Source organism: Ornithorhynchus anatinus, chromosome 1, assembly GCF_004115215.2.
Source record: "Ornithorhynchus anatinus isolate Pmale09 chromosome 1, mOrnAna1.pri.v4, whole genome shotgun sequence".
NCBI lineage: Eukaryota > Metazoa > Chordata > Mammalia > Monotremata > Ornithorhynchidae > Ornithorhynchus > Ornithorhynchus anatinus.
Window position 1 is genome coordinate 12,088,377 of NC_041728.1, and position 17,377 is coordinate 12,105,753.

A 17,377-nucleotide genomic window follows, 5' to 3' on the forward strand; every position below is an offset into this window, starting at 1 on the left:
GTCAGAAGTGATTCCGTCTGCCACTTCCCACTCCATCCTTTATACTCCCTGCTTCCCTAGTCAGCCAGACCTATTTATTGAAGGCTTACCGGGTGCGGAACACTGTACTAAGAGCCTGGGAGAGTACAATATAAGAGTAGCCAGGCACAGTTTCTGCCCTTACAGTCTAGGTGGTCCCTCTCTGGAATTTCCCTTTTCTGGGCGCCTTCTTCCTAACTGACTCGTTCAAGAATCCTCTTTGGCCCTGGGTGGGCTCATGCACCAATCTCTCTCCAGTCGCGTAGTCTGCTTTGTTCTCCGGCTCTACCTCCGTCTGAAGCCCGTAGTACAGTGCTCGTCACTCAGTAAGTGACGGTCATTATTTTAATGTCTGTCCCCCGCTCTAGACGATAAGTTCCTTTGTGGGCGGGAGATGGTCTACCAACTCTGTTAGCCTGTCTTCTATCCCTCCTTCATTCATTCATTCGGTCATATTTATTGAGCGCTTACTGTGTGCAGAGCACTGTATTAAGCACTTGGAAAGTACAATAGAGCAATAGAGAGAGACTGCCCGCAATGGGCTCACAGTCTAGAGGGGCGAGGTTGATTGATTACCTCGTCTGTAAAATGGGGGTTAACTGTGAGCCTCACGTGGGACAACCTGATTACCCTGCATCTCCCCCAGTGCTTAGAACAGCGCTCTGCACATAGTAAGCACTTAAGTACCAACATTAGAGCAGCAGTGTGGCTCAGTGGAAAGAGCCCGGGCTTGGGAGTCAGAGGTCGTGGGTTCTAATCCCGGCTCTGCCGCTTGTCAGCTGAGTGACCTTGGGCAAGACACTTCACTTTTCCGGGCCTCATCTGGAAAATGGGGATGAAGACCGTGAGCCCTGGGTGGGACAACCTGATCGCCTTGCATCTACCCAGCGTGGCTCAGTGGAAAGAGCCTGGGCTTGGGAGTCAGAGGTCGTGGGTTCTAATCTCGGCTCCGCCGCTTGTCAGCCGTGTGACCTCGGGCAAGTCACTTCACTTCTCTGTGCCTCAGTTACCTCATCTGTAAAATGGGGATTAAGACTGTGAGCCCCACTTGGGACAACCTGATCACCTTGTATCCACCCCAGCGCTTAGAACAGTGCTTTGCGCATAATAAGAGCATGACAAATGCTATCATTATTATTATTACCTACCGCAGCTCTTAGAACAGTGCTTGACACATAGTAAGCGCTTAACAAATACCGACATTATTATTATTATTAAATGTTGTTGCTGGGCTGAAGGATGGGTCATTCATTCCTTGCCTCTCCCCTCTTTTTCTCTCCTCCCTTTGTTCTGTTTTTCTTTCCCTTCCTCCCTTTCCAGTGATTATAGCCGGTGGCTGAGATTCTCAGAGAGGAGCCTAGTGGGAGGCATTCGGTGGCTTTCTGCCCTCGTCGGGAGCATCAATCGATCAATTTTATTGAGCGCTTACTGTGTGCAGAGTGCAGTACTGAGCGCTTCGGAGAGTACGCTATAACGGAGCGGGTAGACGCGTTCCATACAACGAATTTACAGGCCAGAGAGGGAGGCGGACATTAATGTAAATAAATTACAGCTAGAAATAAGTCACCTATATCAACATCAAGAAGCGTCAAGATCGACAATGATCTAGAGCTTCCATTTCAGATGGGTGGACTCTAACTTGCCCAAGATGTTTGCAGATCCGCCTTGAGTACGGGATAGATCGTGCAGAATGCATATTTTTGTCTTGTTCCAGGTAGAGTTGATATTCTAGGACAGTCGATCCAAGATAACCTTTGGAGAACTTGCCGGGGTTCCCGGAACCAAACACTGATTCCTGGCCTGGATCGCCTTTCACATTGGAGTCACGTTAAAATTTTCACGATGAAATGTTGAAAAATTTCAGGTGATCCGGGAAAGCGAAAAGAAGCAGTGTGACTGATGCATTACCCTAATTCGTTTTAGACTGTCTTCTGAAGATTGATGTCTGTTTCCTTCATTTCTTCCGTTTGGGTGTCCTTCTGCATAAACATGGCACAGCTCCAGCAGGGAGGTCCAGATGAAAAAGAAAAGACTACAGCTCTAAAAGGTATCCGTCCGATTTCTTCTGTCGAGTGAATTACTATATCTGAGTTGGGGAAATATGATGAAAACATGTAGATTTGAATTTCAAGAGGTCTTTTTAGCTCCCATCCTATCTGTGGAGTTTTGTGCCACTTGCTACTTTTAAAATAAGTATGAACCGTTGAAAATATTATATACCACACGTTTAACAGTGCGAAATTAGTTTTATCTTCTTACCGAACAATGAATTATGTGAAAATGTAATTTTAGCTCATCACGTGTTAAGCCTACGTGGTTCATCTAGATTTTGTATGTTTATATTTATGTTTATTAGAACATTTCATGATTTTGCTTAGGTGTTTTAGGTTTTGGTGTCCAACTTGAAGTGTAAACACTGGTAATCACATGAGGATGAAATTGTGCCTTATAGGTCTAATCTGTGTTGTGGTGAAGCGCCAGTGCACAGAATGGGACAACTATAATTAAACTCTCAGATGAGGCAAGAGAAATTTTTTTTCTGCAGTTCCATAATATCCTTCTAGGTGGTTAGGGCTGAGCCGTTTTCCAGTTGATAAGCTCCACGAGGACAGCACAGTTGGACAATTCAGACTAAAAATTCCATTTCACAGCACGAATGATCTGTTGGAGCTGGTTCACCTTGTCCACTTTATCCGAGTTCTGTAGACAGAGCAGTTGGGGGTATTTCACCCTTTATTGTGATGAGCGAGTCCTCCGGGGTTTCGGTTCATTTTGTCTTTTGTTCCCATTATCCTTCATTGGGGTCATTTTGTTCTAGATTTGCTTTTAAAAGAGAAAAGACAATAGTATTTAATAATAATAATAATAAGGAAGCAAGCAGACATAAATTGCAAATCGTCAATAAGTATAAGAATAAGAGAATAAGAATGTAGTACAAATGATAAAAAAAAAACAGGCAAGAAATGAAATATACCTATACACATATAGTGGAAAGAGCCTGGGCTTGGGAGTCAGAGGTCATGGGTTCGAATTCCGGCTCTGCCACTCCTCAGCTGTGTGACTGTGGACAAGTCACTTAACTTCTCTGTGCCTCAGTTACCTCATTTCTAAAATGAGGATGAAGACTGTGAGCCTCACGTGGGACAACCTGATGACCCTGTATCTCCCCCAGCGTTCAGAACAGTGCTCTGCACATAGTAAACGCTTAACAAAAATACCAACATTATTATTATTATTACCTGAGTGCTGGAGGTGGGGGGAAGCTCACCAAGAAAGGGAGCTTAACTGAAAAATGTTTCTGGGAGAAGATGGCTCTATAAAGGAAAACTCTGAATATAGAGTGGATAGCAGATTTCAGGGCGGGAATTCCAGGCAGGCGGAAGCGTGAGTTCCCTGTTCTCTCCCCTCCGCCTGCTTCCCGTTTCCTCTTACTGTGTCTGCGATGATTGCAGATTCTGCAGTGTACAGATGTTTTTGCTAAGTTTGGGGTTCGATCATTGTGCCTTCTGAGAGGGGAATAAAGACCAAAGGAAAGATCCTGTAGAAGCAGACATTGTTTCTTTAGCATGCTTTCCTAATGGTCTAAACAAATGGATTTATTGTCCACCAACAGATGGGGGACAGAAAATAAGGCTCCCTTCCCTAGCTTCATTCTCTGATACGATGGGAATCGATGAGCCGCTTGACTTTCCTTGCTGCTTTTTAAGAATGTAAGCCTATCAGCATAAGCCATGGCTTGTCTTTTCTCATTTCTGGTGTTTGCAATTAGCACTGTTTTGGGTTTTTTTCTGTAATATATTTTTAATACTTTATTTTTGGGTAGGAGAGTCTGCCAGATTTAAAAAAAACAAAGCTATAAACATGCCCTTTTCCTCATGTCCTTCACTTATAATGATAAGGTTTATGCGTCCACGTGATTCAGTGGCCATTCTTTCCCGATGCTATCACTTTACTAATAAAGGAGGAGGCCTAAAGCCTAGTGGAAAGGGCGTGAAACTGAGAAGCAGGAAATCTGGGTTCTATTTCCACACTGTCACTGGCCTGCTCTGTGCTTTTAGACCAGTCACCAAATTTATCCATGCTCAGTTTCACCGTTTGTAAAAGGGGGTGAGTTTCTTCCTACCTCTTTAGACCGTGAAACATATATGAAACAGGGACTGTGTCTGACCTGAAAATCTTCTATATCCCCCTGAGTTTGGCACAAGGTTTCGTACTGTAAATGTGGGCAGTGATGAGATTCTGGCATTTAAAGCAGGTAATTTGAAGTATTTTCTGATGCTCTCAATTCTCTTTTTAAGGCATAAATTTAGTACTTCATTCAAATTCATCACATATGTAGAAGGGTGCTCGAAGCTCTGGTTGCCAAAAGAACTTTGACTTGAACATGCTGTTCTAAAAATATAAACCAAAATATTTAGATAATATTGAGATTTAGCGAAGCCTAGAGGAAGGAGCGTGGGAACGGAAGGCAGAGGATCTGGGTTCTAATTCCATCTCCACTATTTGCCTGCTGCTGTACGATCTTGGGCAAGCGATTTACCTTGTCTGGGCCTCAGTTTCCTTATCTGTAAATTGGGGATTCAGTTCCTGGACTCGCTCCCTTGTGGAACCCTGAGCACCTTGTATCTAATCTGATATCTATACCATTGCTTAGTACGGTACGTGGCACACAGTAAGCACTTAACAAATGCTGTTGTTATTGTATTTATTATTTCATCGCTATGCCTTTTCATAACCTATACAGCGATTTTAATTCGGACAATATTAGGTAATCCAGATAATCACAAAATTCAACTAAAACTACAGAAACTTAAGGCAGATTTAGATTAATGCTATTTAACTACATTTCATTTGTGATTTAATAAATTTATTAGATTCATTTCTCCTTAATGCTGGAAGTGAACGGTGTACGATCTTAAGTAGCTTTCCTTTTTTTTTTCAGATTTATTATCGAGAATAGACTTGGATGAACTGATGAAAAAAGATGAGCCACCTCTTGAGTTTCCCGATTCTCTTGAAGGATTTGAATATGCTTTTAATGAAAGTAAGTGATGTATCTTGTAAGCAGGGTTTGCATATAAATTCAGGTGGTCTCAGCATTTATCGGGTGCTTACTGGGTGTCGTGCACCGTAGTAAACCAGAGTGATTTAGTGATTTAGTGGATAGAGTGTGGGCCTGGGAGTCAGAATCACCTGGGTTCTAATCCCGGTTCTGCTATGTGTCTGCTGTGTGACCCTGGGAAAGTCACTTCTCTGTGCCTCAGTTCCCTAATCTGTATCATGGAGATTAAGACTGTGAGCCCCATGTGGGACAGAGACTCTCTGCTCCGTATCCATCCCGGCACTCAGAACGGTCCCTGGAACGCAGTAAGCTCTTAACAAATACCACGATTAGTATTAAAGCACTTGGGAAGTACAAAAGAGGCAAGTGAAACATTTCCTGCCCTCAGAGATCTACTCTAATCAGAGATAGCCATAAAAGTACGTCAGAACAACAATCGTAATAAATAATTTCATGTCCGGAACAGCTAAGTGCTACTTTTAATAGTTGATTGGGTTTCTGAGGATGTATCCTTTCCTATTTAATCCTCTGTCAGATTAAAAGTCCACAGTAGAATACCCCAAAGTCGACGGTACCTGCGAAGAGAGATTAAGTGAGTTTCTACCCTGAGTTTCAGTCCAGTGGCATACATTCAAATCGTAATCCAGTTGTACAGAAAGATGTTTCTTATGCTGTTTAAACTCAAGTGGCTGGCAAAGATGATCAGTAATGGATTATTTAAAAACAGAAAGCTGAATTTCCCTCTCAGTTTATAAGAAGATTCATGGTCAGAATGCTAACAGAGTTTTCATTAAACAGGGGAATATCCCTACTCTGATTTGAGAAGGAGTGGGTCCTACCACAGGAAGCCCCCTGATAGTTGTGATGTGCTTACCCAGAAACATCTGTGTGTCGTGAATGGGTGTATTATTGGGTATATTTTTCTGTAGAACTACATGTTGTATAGACACTGGACCGTAAGGCCGTTACGGGCAGGGAACAGGTCTAATTCTGTTTGTGTACTCTCCCAAGTGCTTAGTACAGTGCTCTGCACATAGTGCTCAATAAATAAGATTGATTATCTACTGGAATCCATCCAAAACCCTCTGGAAAAAGATGAAATTTTGACATACTGTTACATCAAGCATCACTGAACAGTTATTTAATCTTTAAGATGATTCAAAGCCTAATATCCCAGCATTTACAAAATGAGGAGTTGTCCTCTAATTCTGAATCTCTTCAGGAGGCTGCAAAAGTAGAAACACGTACTGCTGACCTTGGTAGTGGTTTTGCAACTTCTGGGAAGAATCTATCCAACTTAGTTGGGGACGGCAGCCGTCTCCTTGCCTTCATAAAGTTCCTTAGAGCAGGTCAGCTCCCAGACCGCCCCTTCCACGATCTCGTGAGACTTCCTGATTCCAAAATCTCAGCCAGCAGGGGACAGACCGAAAACGCTTTGTCTCTTGGGGGGAATCTTGCGATGATACATTGGTTTGTCATAAGTGTCAAACAATTTACAGTTGTATCCCTGGGTGGTACGTACCTTGTGGTGGCTGTAATCTCTGGGCAATTCTGTAGTGAAAGTTCTCCTGCAGTAGCAGTGATGTCCCAAATAATTAGTTTCCAGACTTTATATTGCAGATAAAACAGGCAGGGTAGCATGCAGGTGATTTCTTTGTCTGAAATGTTTGGTTTAAACTGGATTATTGGCTCAGTCGGTGGCCTGCCTTATTCCTAGTGAACAGGTGTGACTTTATAAAATCCATCAGATGTTTTGTGTTTGCGAGAAATCCTATATACAGTGCCTATTCTCATATTCTAAGAAAATATTGGAATGCATTTTTAAATCAAATTCCTAAAGCGGAATGTTTTAGGTCAGTAAATTAATGGTACTTATTGAGTGCTTAACGTGTGCACGACCCTGTGTGCTAAGCACATGGGAGAGAAGAAAACAACAGAGTTGATAGACACGTTCCCTGCCCACAAGGGGGCTTGCAGTCTAAAGGGGGAGAGAGAGGTTAGTATAAATAAGTTGCAGATATGTACATGACTCCTGCGGGTCAGGAGTTGGGGTGAGTATCAAGTATCTAGATGGAGACACTAGAAGCAACAAATGTCTTTTGGGGATTCATCGTACAAATGTCTTAGAAGATCGGTGATTTTTTTTTTCTTTTTAAAATCTCATTTAAAACTTCGATAAGCTCTAGGGAAGTCAAACAGCCCCAGCTCCGTGGATAAAGGGCTTTGGTTTCCGTTGCCGTCAATCTCGCCTTTTCTCGAGCACTAAGTTCACTTACGGTGAGGGGTGGAAAAAAGAGTATTCTCTTATGATCGGTAATCATTCTTTTTTTTTCAACACCTTTTAGCTTTTAAATACCCTGAGGATTTTTCAGGATAGGTATAGACTAAAAGTGTCAGGCGAGTGATGGTTGCTCTTTCAGAGAGGATTTCAACCATGTCACTTTTCAGCTCCTCATATTTAGAGTAATGTAGTTCAGCTTTTGCTCTCGCGTACCTCTTTGACTTCAAGGTTAATGGTCCACACGTGTTTTCTATGAGGCAAGGGGTTGAAGTTTGAAATTGGGAAATGGTGGCCGAGTGTTATTCATTCAGTAGTATTTATTGAGCGCTTACTATGTGCAGAGCACTGTACTAAGCGCTTGGAATGTACAATTCGGCAACAGATAGAGACGATCCCTGCCCATTGACGGACTTAGAGTCTAATCGGGGGAGACAGACAAAAACAATAGCAATAAATAGAATCAAGAGGATGTTCATCTCATTAACAAAATAAGCAGGGTAATAAAAATATATACAAATGAGCAAATGAGCAGAGTGCTGAGGGGAGGGGAAGGGAGAGGGGGAGGAGCAGAGGGAAAGTGGGGGAAAGGGGGCTTAGCTGAGCGGAGGTGAAGAGGGAGCAGAAGGGAAAGGGGAAGCTCAGTCTGGGAAGGCCTCTTGGAGGAGGTGAGCTCTCAGTAGGATATCACTGAAGACCCGTCGCGAACCTGATGTCTGGAATGACTTCTTCAGAGAACTAATGGCTAGTGATCTGTGAAAGCTAGCCAGTGAAACCTGCTTCAGATTGATGAAGTTTGTGAAGTTTACCCAGATTCTCACCCTGCCCCCACTCTCCGGTTTCTTTGTCTGACAAAGAGCAGACGAACTCCCTCTGTTATGATGAAGTTTGGAAGGGGAGGCAAATGCACCCACAATCGGTTAACAACGAATTGAGGACCAGATTCTGGGTGCTGAAAAATAAAAACTAAAGTTAGGAGAGCTGATGAGTGCTAAGAGCGTAACAATTCACCAATTCAAATTCCCATTCTCATTTGTTGAAGTAGTTGAATGTACGGCAGAGAAGTCTCACCTGGGTGACCTTGGGCAAGTCACTTAATTTCTCTGTGCCTCAGTTCCCTCCTCTGTTAAAGGGGGATGAAGACTATGTGCCCTACGTGGGACAACCTCATTACCTCTTATCTACCCCAGCGCTTAGAACAGTGCTTGGCACATTGTAAGCGCTTAACAGATACCATAATTATAATTATAAGAAGGCCGATTTCCCGTAGGATGTTAAGTTGTTGCATGTTTTAAGGCTGCAAAGGGTTGTACTTTAAAATTCAAATCTTCTATACTCATTGAAAGTAAAATTTAAAGAAATTTTGTGTTTATGGGAATTTACGCTTATTCAGAAAATGTGAAATGACTAAAGATCGATTTACTTTTAGACTATTGCAAGAAAACTTTTCTTTAAGCAGAATTAAAATTAGCTATTTTATGTAGTCTATCTTTAATTATCCGGTTGGCTAAAGATGACTAGCCGATACCCTCATAAGCTCCTTCAGTTCACCTTTGGAACATTTTGGACGAGAATTATTAGTAAGCAGTAAAACTAATTTGGCTTCACGTTTTTCTCCTTCCCCTCCTGCTTTGGAGGTGCTAATGAACAGCAAAATGACCATATTCAGGAAGCTGAAGGGAAAAAAGCAAATGGGATGAGTGGATTCTTAATTTCAAGTGTTATATGTAGAATTCAATTAAAACAATTGGGGAAAATATGCATAAAATAGTCTACAGAATTAAGGCAAACTGAGCACTCGTTTGGGACCACAGGATTTACGTATAAAATTGTGGGGAAATTAATGCTGAAAGTTGCAGAGTGGACAAGGATTCTGAAAACAGCGGTAAAGAAGCAAAAATCAAGCTTTCGTACATGATTACGAATGGCCGTTTAAAGGAAGTCCTGTAAAAATGTTCGATTGTACTTTTTAACCATTTAACAACATTTCTCCAGTTTTATACACAAATATCCTTCTACAACTCTCAGTGCACTGAGAGAATTGACTGGCTTTTTCCATTATGTGGGGGGAACAAAACCATTTGCCACATTTTTTTTCAATGCTACTTTTCTGGAATTGATGAATTTGTGTATTTCCTTGATTATTTTACTTGCAGATTCTATAATCTTATACTACCCCCTTCTGGATTCCACTATAAAGACCCATAGCATCACTGACACTGGTTACTTGTTATGAGAGCATCTGGGGGTCTGTGGCAACTAGGGGGTGGAGATCTCACCTGCATTTCAAGCCAGGTGTTGTTTGTGAGGACTGTTCACTGGGGATCTTCAATCTGACCACCTTCTAGGTGCCATACAAGATTGCAGCAGAACCAGACATCCTCGTTTTGATGGGAGATTCCTGAATTTAGGGATCTATCCTGCTGCCCAGTGTAGGTTTTGAGGGGCATTTATTTCCCCGAAAATGCCAAACTGGGGTCTTTTCTCTTTTTTTTTTTTTTTTTTTTGGTGTGTGTGTGTAAATCATGTTCATCTTGCTGATGGGTTGGACATTGCAGAGGGGAGAAGAGAGGCAGTAATCTCTCCCCTCCCTGCTTAGTGGAAGAGTGGCATTAGAAGGGAAGATAGGACTCAAGGTGAAAATGGGGGCATGGGAGGAAACAGAAAGAAAATGGGGAAGAGGAAACTCAGAACTCAGGTTGCCTGGGTTTCTGTGAACTGGCAGTTCTGCATACAGCCCCCGTGGAATCCAGGCACGATAAGCACCGCGGTGGCTCTATAAAGCCGATCCTCCTGGGGGTTATGTTGATGTTGGGAGAAAAGGTTAACATAAGAACTCTCCTTTTTGAGACGACTGTTTTTGTCAGCTATCATATGTCCCGCTTCCCAATGCTGTTACTAATTTAGATTGAATTATAACAATATTGTGTATTTCTCTTCTAGAGGGGCAATTAAGACACGTAAAAACTGGGGAGCCGTTTGTTTTTAACTACCGGGAAGACTTGCACAGATGGAATCAGAAGAGATATGAGGCTCTTGGAGAGGTATAGCTCTAATGTAAATATGTGTGTGAATGGCGGGGCGGGGGGGAGGGCGTTTACGGTGTCGAAAAGCAATTTTTATTTTAGCCCTGATTTTCCTGTTAACGGTTTACTCCAAGTGAAGTTTAGGGAGTTGAAATATTCCCTCATTTGTTTTGACTTAAAAGGATTTGCAAAACAAAGTTTGTGCCAATGATAATAATGACAATTCACTTAACAGTCCCCCAGTGATCGGAAAGAGTTAATGCACCTCCCAGATGCTTAACTTACTACCATGGAGTTATGTTCGGTCCTGGGATAATTGGATTCATTATTTCCCATTTTTGTAGCAGTTGATTTCCACAGGGCTGATATATGGTTATCGCGTTATTCCTCGGAGGTAGGGTAGGGCAGAGATTATCATTCCCATTTTACAGATGAAGGAATGGGCACGGGAGACTAAGCGATTTGCTCAGTCGTACAAGTAGGTCTCACTTCTTTAATATTTTCTGGGGTAAATAAATAGTCACATGTAGTTTTCTCCGAGAAGATAGAAGCCGGTGTCGTTTGTGCTGTGAATATTGCGTGTGTGGTTAAAAGAGATGTGGGCGGTGGGTTTTGTTTTTTTCTTTACATGTTATTTTTTCTGTAAAATTGTGCTAAACTCATATGTTTAAAGTATTTTCTTGAAATTTATCCATCCTTGGACTTGGAGATGATCTGGTAATATTTGGTATTTCTAGCTTAGTCTGATTTAGTCAGGAGGGCATAAATATACAACGGAGAGAAGGATAGTTTTGCGCTTGTTTTGGTAGGATATCTTTGGAGATTATTAACAGCTAAAAATGAGGACCATCTTTTGAAAATGTTCAATCAGAATTGTAGCTTTTCTTGTGAATGCTTTTACAAAGGTGCAGTTATATATTTCTAATCGTGGTTTCATGGATTGATCAGTTAAATCACGTCACTTCCAAGAGGCCTTCCCAATTAAGTCATCATTTCGCCTATTCTCTCTTCCTTCTGCATCACCTATGTACTTGGATCTGTGTCCTTTAAACACTTCCATCCCAAGCACTTACGTACATATGTACCCTGCCAGTCCACCTATCTGTAATTTAGATGAGAATCAGGGTGGCCCAGTGGAGAGAGCACGGGCCTGGGAGCCGGAAGGACCTGGCTTCTAATCCCGGACCTGCCACTTGTCTGCTGTGTGACTTTGGGCAAGTCCCTTCACTTCACCTTGCCTCACTCATCTGGAGAATGGGAATTAAGACCGTAAGCCTCTTCTGGGACAGGGACTGTGTCCAACCTGAATACCTTGTATCTGCCTGAGCACTTAGAACAGTGCTTGGCACATGATAATAATAATTATGGTATTTGTTAAGCGCTTACTATTCAGGTAGTCCCACGTGGGGTTCACAGTCTTAATCCCCATTTTCCAGATGAGGTAACTGAGGCCCAGAGAAGTTAAGTTCCTTGCCCAAGGTCACACAGCAGACAAGCAGTGGAGCCGGGATTAGAACCCACGACCTCTGACTCCTAAACCCGGGTTCTTTCCGCTGATCCACGCACATAGCACTTAACAAATACCGTAAGTATTTTTATTGTTAATGTCTATCTTCCTCTCTAGACTGTAAGCTTTGTGTAGGCAGCGCTTTTACCAACTCTATTGTATTCTCCCAAATGGTGTGGGATACTGTACTCACTTAATATGCCATTGATTAATTGATTTTTGGGGGGCAGGCAATCTCTGGCAATTAAATTTTCTTGCCAGCCACTATGTATCTCGTCGGCTCTAAAATCATATGGGTGGGAGGCTTTCTCTGGGATCTAATTTTACCTTGCCAAGAATCCCGTTTTCTTTGCAAGTTAACTGTGATAGAAGCAGAAGTGAATACAAGCGACATCACTCTCACTTACTACTCCAGTCAGTGACCCAGGTAAAATACTGGCAACAGAGTTTTCTTTTTTTTTCTTCCCTCCAGGCAGAAATGAACCTGCACACTGTTTGTGCACTTTAATCCTGTGATAGCAGATCTAATTTCAACTCTTTTTGCATGTAATTGGAAGGCTGAGAGTTCAGGCCTAGAGACTGTTGACCTCGGGCCTGGTACTTAAGCCATTTCGTGTGACTAAGACCAGTATGGCAACTAGAAATGTCAAAAGCCAGGAATAGTAATATGCAGGCCGAAGAGACCAAAAAGCCTAACTTTCCTACTCCGTGACTACTCTTGTCTTATGCGATCGAGTCGTCTACGACCCTTAGCTACACCGTGGGCGCCTCTCTCCCAGAGTGTCCCACCTCTGCCTGCGATTGTCCTGGTAGTGTATCCATAGAGTTTTCTCGGTAAAAAATCCAGAAGTGGTTTACCATTGCCTCTTTCCACGCAGTCAACTTGAGTCTCCGCCCTCGACCCTCTCCCATTACGTTCTCGCCCAGCCCCGGGGAGGCTTGACTTGTAGCAGATGGCTTTCCACTCGCCAGCCACTGGCCAAGCTAGGAATGGAATGGGCAGGCCTCTGCTTGACCCTCCCTCCCTTAATCGAGGCTGGTAGAGTAGTGGAAACTCTCCGGGTGCGACCCTGAGAGGGTAACACTACCCTACAGCCCTTCAATATCCAGTACTGGGGATAAGGGTGTGTCTTCCATTTTCCCAGGCACATATAGGATCCCTATACTCTTGTCTCTGGTTTCAATACTTACCTATATAGGTCAAGTGAGCATTGAAGCTCTGGGGAAGGCAGATGATTTGTATTGTGCTCTTGTGTCCAGAGGATTCTTCAAAGTGGGAGAGGGAAGTAGATGATGCATCAGGAAAGATGTTCCCATAATTCTGCTTCTTCTTAACTAGTCTGCTAGAGAAACTTGAGTTTGAGTCCCGACAAGCACCTTGATACTCGCTCTTCTCCCCACTTCTGGCATTTATCTAGGTAGCTTTAAATTCTGTTGCTTCCCCTTACCTGTAATTTATTTTAACGGCTGTCTCCTCCACTAGATTGCAAGCTCCTTGAGTGCAAGGATTCCGTCTGTTAACTCTTATATTTTCCCACGTGCTTCGTCCAGTGCTCTGAACAGAATAAGTGCTCACTAAATACTATTATTTGATTAAAAGTTGAGACTACAGTTAAGACCTGTCTAGCTATTGTCATGATCACAATTTTTCACATGGATATGTAAATTTTATTGGCATTACTCCTCTTTCATGGGGGTCTTTTTTATTCAGCCCTTTCTTTTTTAAGTTAAGATTATTTTTAAGGTTAAAAGGATATTTTGGATATAGGTTTGTAAAATAATCGTTTTTTTTTCTTTTAAAAAAAGCTATCTTTATAAATTAAACTGTTCAGGTATAAGAAAAGCACCTATTTTGATTGTACTTGGTTAGCATATGGTTGTATGACTAAAAGCTATTTTTTACCATGTTCCCATTCAGTATATAAACAAGAATCTGACATTATTTATTGTAACGTCATGCTTAATTAAGGAAATAACACACTAGTGCTACCAATTTTAGAAAAATGCCTATAAAAGGTACACTGAGTGATTGTAAAATATGCACTAATATGTATGTAAAAATTAAAATAGGCTGTATTCCCACTATTTTGGTGCTTCTGATCAAGAAATAACTTTATGGATTTGAAAGACAAGAAATGGAAAGGCAGAAATGCTATGTTAAAGTTGCAGAAGAAACTCCATTTGTAACTATTCAATGCTTCACATGTTTAGAGAAGCAGCATGGCTCAGTGGCAAGAGCCCGGGCTTGGGAGTCAGAGGTCATGAGTTCAAATCCTGGCTCCACCGCTTGTCAGCTGTGTGACTTTAGGCAAGTCGCTTAACTTCTCTGTGCCTCAGTTACCTCATCTGTAAAATGGGGTTTAAAACTGTGAGCTCCACGTGGGACAACCTGATCACCTTGTATCCCCCCAGTGCTTAGAACAGTGCTCTGCACATAGTAAGCACTTAACAAATACCAACATTATTATTATTCACAACCTAATCCACATAGAAGTAGTAGCTAAAGCAACTAATGTTAATAAATGATCTACCTGAGAGAATGAGCTTAGAGAGAGAAGAGTGAAGAACCCAAACATCGTGGGACATTGTGCAGCACCCAACATTTAGGGGCTTAGAGATGGGAGAAAGCAGCAAATGAGTTGAGGAAAGTCAAGTGAGTACCATGTCTAGAGAAGTCTTTGGGCTATAATGTGTTTCAATAATTGGGGGTGAAAATCTGGAAAGAAAGATAGAGCACTGGTTGTATACACCATTTTAAGACATAGTTGGGAATGGGGATAGGTAGGTGGATGATAACTGTAAGGAACTGTGGACTCTAGAGAAGGATTTTTGTAATAAGGGAGACTTGAAAGGTAGCTATTAACCAATCGCTCAATTCTATTTATTGAGTGCTTACTGTGTGCAAGGCACTGTACTAGGCCCTTGGGAGACTTCAGAACGATAAAGTTGACAGATAGGAACCCTGCCCATAAGGAGTTTACTGTCTGTAGGGGGAAACAAACATTAAAATAAATCACAGATAAGGAAAATGTCAAAGTATAAGGATCCGTACCTAAGTGCCGCCGGGCTTAGCGTGGGGTGACTATCAGGTGTTTAAAGCATAAAGATCTGAGCGCGGAGGTGATGTAGAAGAGAGAGAGAGTAAGGGAAATGAGGGCTTAGTTGGGGAAGACCTTTTGGAGAAGATGTGATTTTAGGATGACTTGAAGGGTGATCTGTCTTATGGGAAGTGGAAGGGAGTTCCAGCCATGAGGGAGGATGTTGGCAAGGGGTCAGTGGAGACACATGAGGTCAAGATATAGTGTGAGAAGACTGGCATTAGGAGGGTAAAGTGGCTGGGCTGGGTTGTTGAAGGAAATCTGTGAAGAAAAGTAGGAGGAGGAGAGTCACCTAGTACCATAAAGTCAAGAGTAAGGAGTCTCTGAGATGGATGGGTAGCCCTTGGAGGTTTTTGAGGAGTGGGGATATATTGTAATTTTGTGGGTTTTTTTGGTTTTTTTTAATTAGAAAAGTAATCCAGGCAGCAGAATGAAATATGAATGGAATGATGAGGGCCAGGGAGGTCAGCGAGGAGGCTGATGCAGTAGTCAATTCAAGATATGATTAGTGATTGATTCAGCATGGTAGCAGTTTGAATAGAGCAGAAAGAGGGGATTCTAGAGGTGATGGGCCTGTAGAGTGTATCTATTTTACCAACAGAGTAATTGGGGAAATGGTCAGGGGCTGGGAGGGAGAGAGTGAAGGCTCGGAGGGACCCAGAAGGGAAGTGAGAATTTGGAATGGTTGGTGGAGGTTATGAGCCTGGAGGTTGGTGAAGAGGAGTCGGTTAAAGAAGCATTGAGACTTGCTAAATTTTAGCAGGACAGAGCGAATTGGAAGTGGTGTCTGGATTCTGCTAGATACATTCAGATACCAGAGTGTAGGAGTGGAAGAATCGAACTTTGGAGGGGATCCGGGTTTGGGCCTTGATTGTAAGGGAGACGAAACAAGAAAGTTTAGTGTAGTGTGCAGAATTGAGGGTCAAAACATGGGTGGATGGGAGCTGGGTGAGTCTAGATAGAGGTCACAGGAAGGTGAGAACTGAATAAGAGAGGGTGAGCTAGCAGTGATGAAGCTTCTGGCTGGGTAGTCATCAGGTTCGAGAGAGGGACTTATCCGGAGATAATGGGATCTAATGTGCGTCCGTAATGATGTGTGAGTGAGGGGGCATGAAAACGAGCAGGCACCAGAATTAAAAGTGGAAGGAAGCAGATGACTGGGATGAGCGGAGGGATCATTAAGTGTGGAGAGGGAATCCCCAAGCATCAGAGTAGAAGGGAATAAGAGCGGGAATGAAGAGCAGGGGAATCTCAGCACTGGCGGGAAAATTGGGAATGAGGAGGGGGTGCTGAGGAGGGGGTACCAAGGTGGGCCCCGGAGGGTGGTGGATAATAGCGATGACTACCTAGAGATGGGACAGTTCGAGGGACTCGAAGAGAAGTTGGGAGGAGGGATGAGATGGAATGGAATTAGCACAGTGAAGGAGTGGAATAGGCTTGTTCCCCACCCCCCTCAAGTGAAGCATGGGAGTATTTTTTTTTTATTTATTACCCTATTTATTTTGTTAGTGAGGTGTACATCCCCTTGATTCTATTTATCGTGATTATGTTGTCTTGTTTTTGTCCGTCTGTCTCCCCCGATTAGATTGTAAGCCTGTCGTTGGGCAGGGATTGTCTCTGTTGCCGAATTGTACATTCCAAGTGCTTAGTACAGTGCTCTGCACATAGTAAGCGCTCAATAAATACTATTGAATGAATGAATGATTAGGTGAAGGTGAGGTATTCTAGAGAGAGGGGTGATGGTGCCATTGGGTAAGAATGATCAGTAATGGTGGAGTGAGAGAGTTAGAAGCAGCAGTGTGATTATGAGGCATGGTTTGCTCATGGTAGCCGGGGTTCCTTATGGTACAGTGGAAAGTAATGGAGAGGGAGGTGAGAGAGGAGGATGGTGGGTGGGACGGGGAGGGTGCCGGATAATGATTTGGGGCATGGTTGAAGCATGAGAATGTGGAGGAAAGAGGGAAGGAAGGGAGAGGATATAGAGAGGAAAGACAGCGCCATATGTTGTTAAACCACCAACTGTCTCCACCTTCCCAGTGTTCTCAAAATTTTGAAGGCCACTTGTGCTGCTTGTGTTTGCAGCTAATTTGCCAGCAGCTGTGAAGACCTCTTCTGCCCAAGTATTGGACTAGGGTAATCTTGTTGAAGTGGTTGAAATGAGTATCAGTATCACTGTCCTAAACAGACAGATTTCTCAAAGGCTCCAGGAGTTCCCGGGTAGAAGAATGAAAAAGCCCAGAATCCATCTTCAAAGAGTACATTTGTAAGTCCAATATTCAAATTATCGCTGGGCTAGAATTAATAGGGAAAAAGAAGAATCACAGAGAGATTCAAATCCTCGTTTGCCTGACATAAACCAGTTGAACCACGTAGCTAAAGAAAGACACT

At 42.7% G+C, this 17,377-nt stretch overlaps 1 protein-coding gene and 1 non-coding gene across 6 annotated transcripts in view; one reads left to right on the top strand and one right to left on the bottom strand.

The window, feature by feature from the left end:
* FAM172A (family with sequence similarity 172 member A) overlaps positions 1-17,377 on the top strand; it is a 369,694-nt gene that overhangs the window by 23,005 nt on the left and 329,312 nt on the right. For all 5 annotated transcript variants that reach the window (XM_029056677.1, XM_029057209.1, XM_029057094.1 and 2 more), the window contains exons 2-4: positions 1,942-2,065; positions 4,961-5,062; positions 10,302-10,402. In XM_029056677.1, the coding sequence (XP_028912510.1) occupies positions 1,960-2,065; positions 4,961-5,062; positions 10,302-10,402 (309 nt within the window). In that variant the 5' untranslated portion in view covers positions 1,942-1,959. The remainder of the gene's footprint in view (positions 1-1,941; positions 2,066-4,960; positions 5,063-10,301; positions 10,403-17,377) is intronic.
* On the bottom strand, positions 12,834-12,971 carry LOC114817505. Its single transcript, XR_003765369.1, has one exon. It is a non-coding gene; the product is annotated as a small nucleolar RNA SNORA7 (small nucleolar RNA).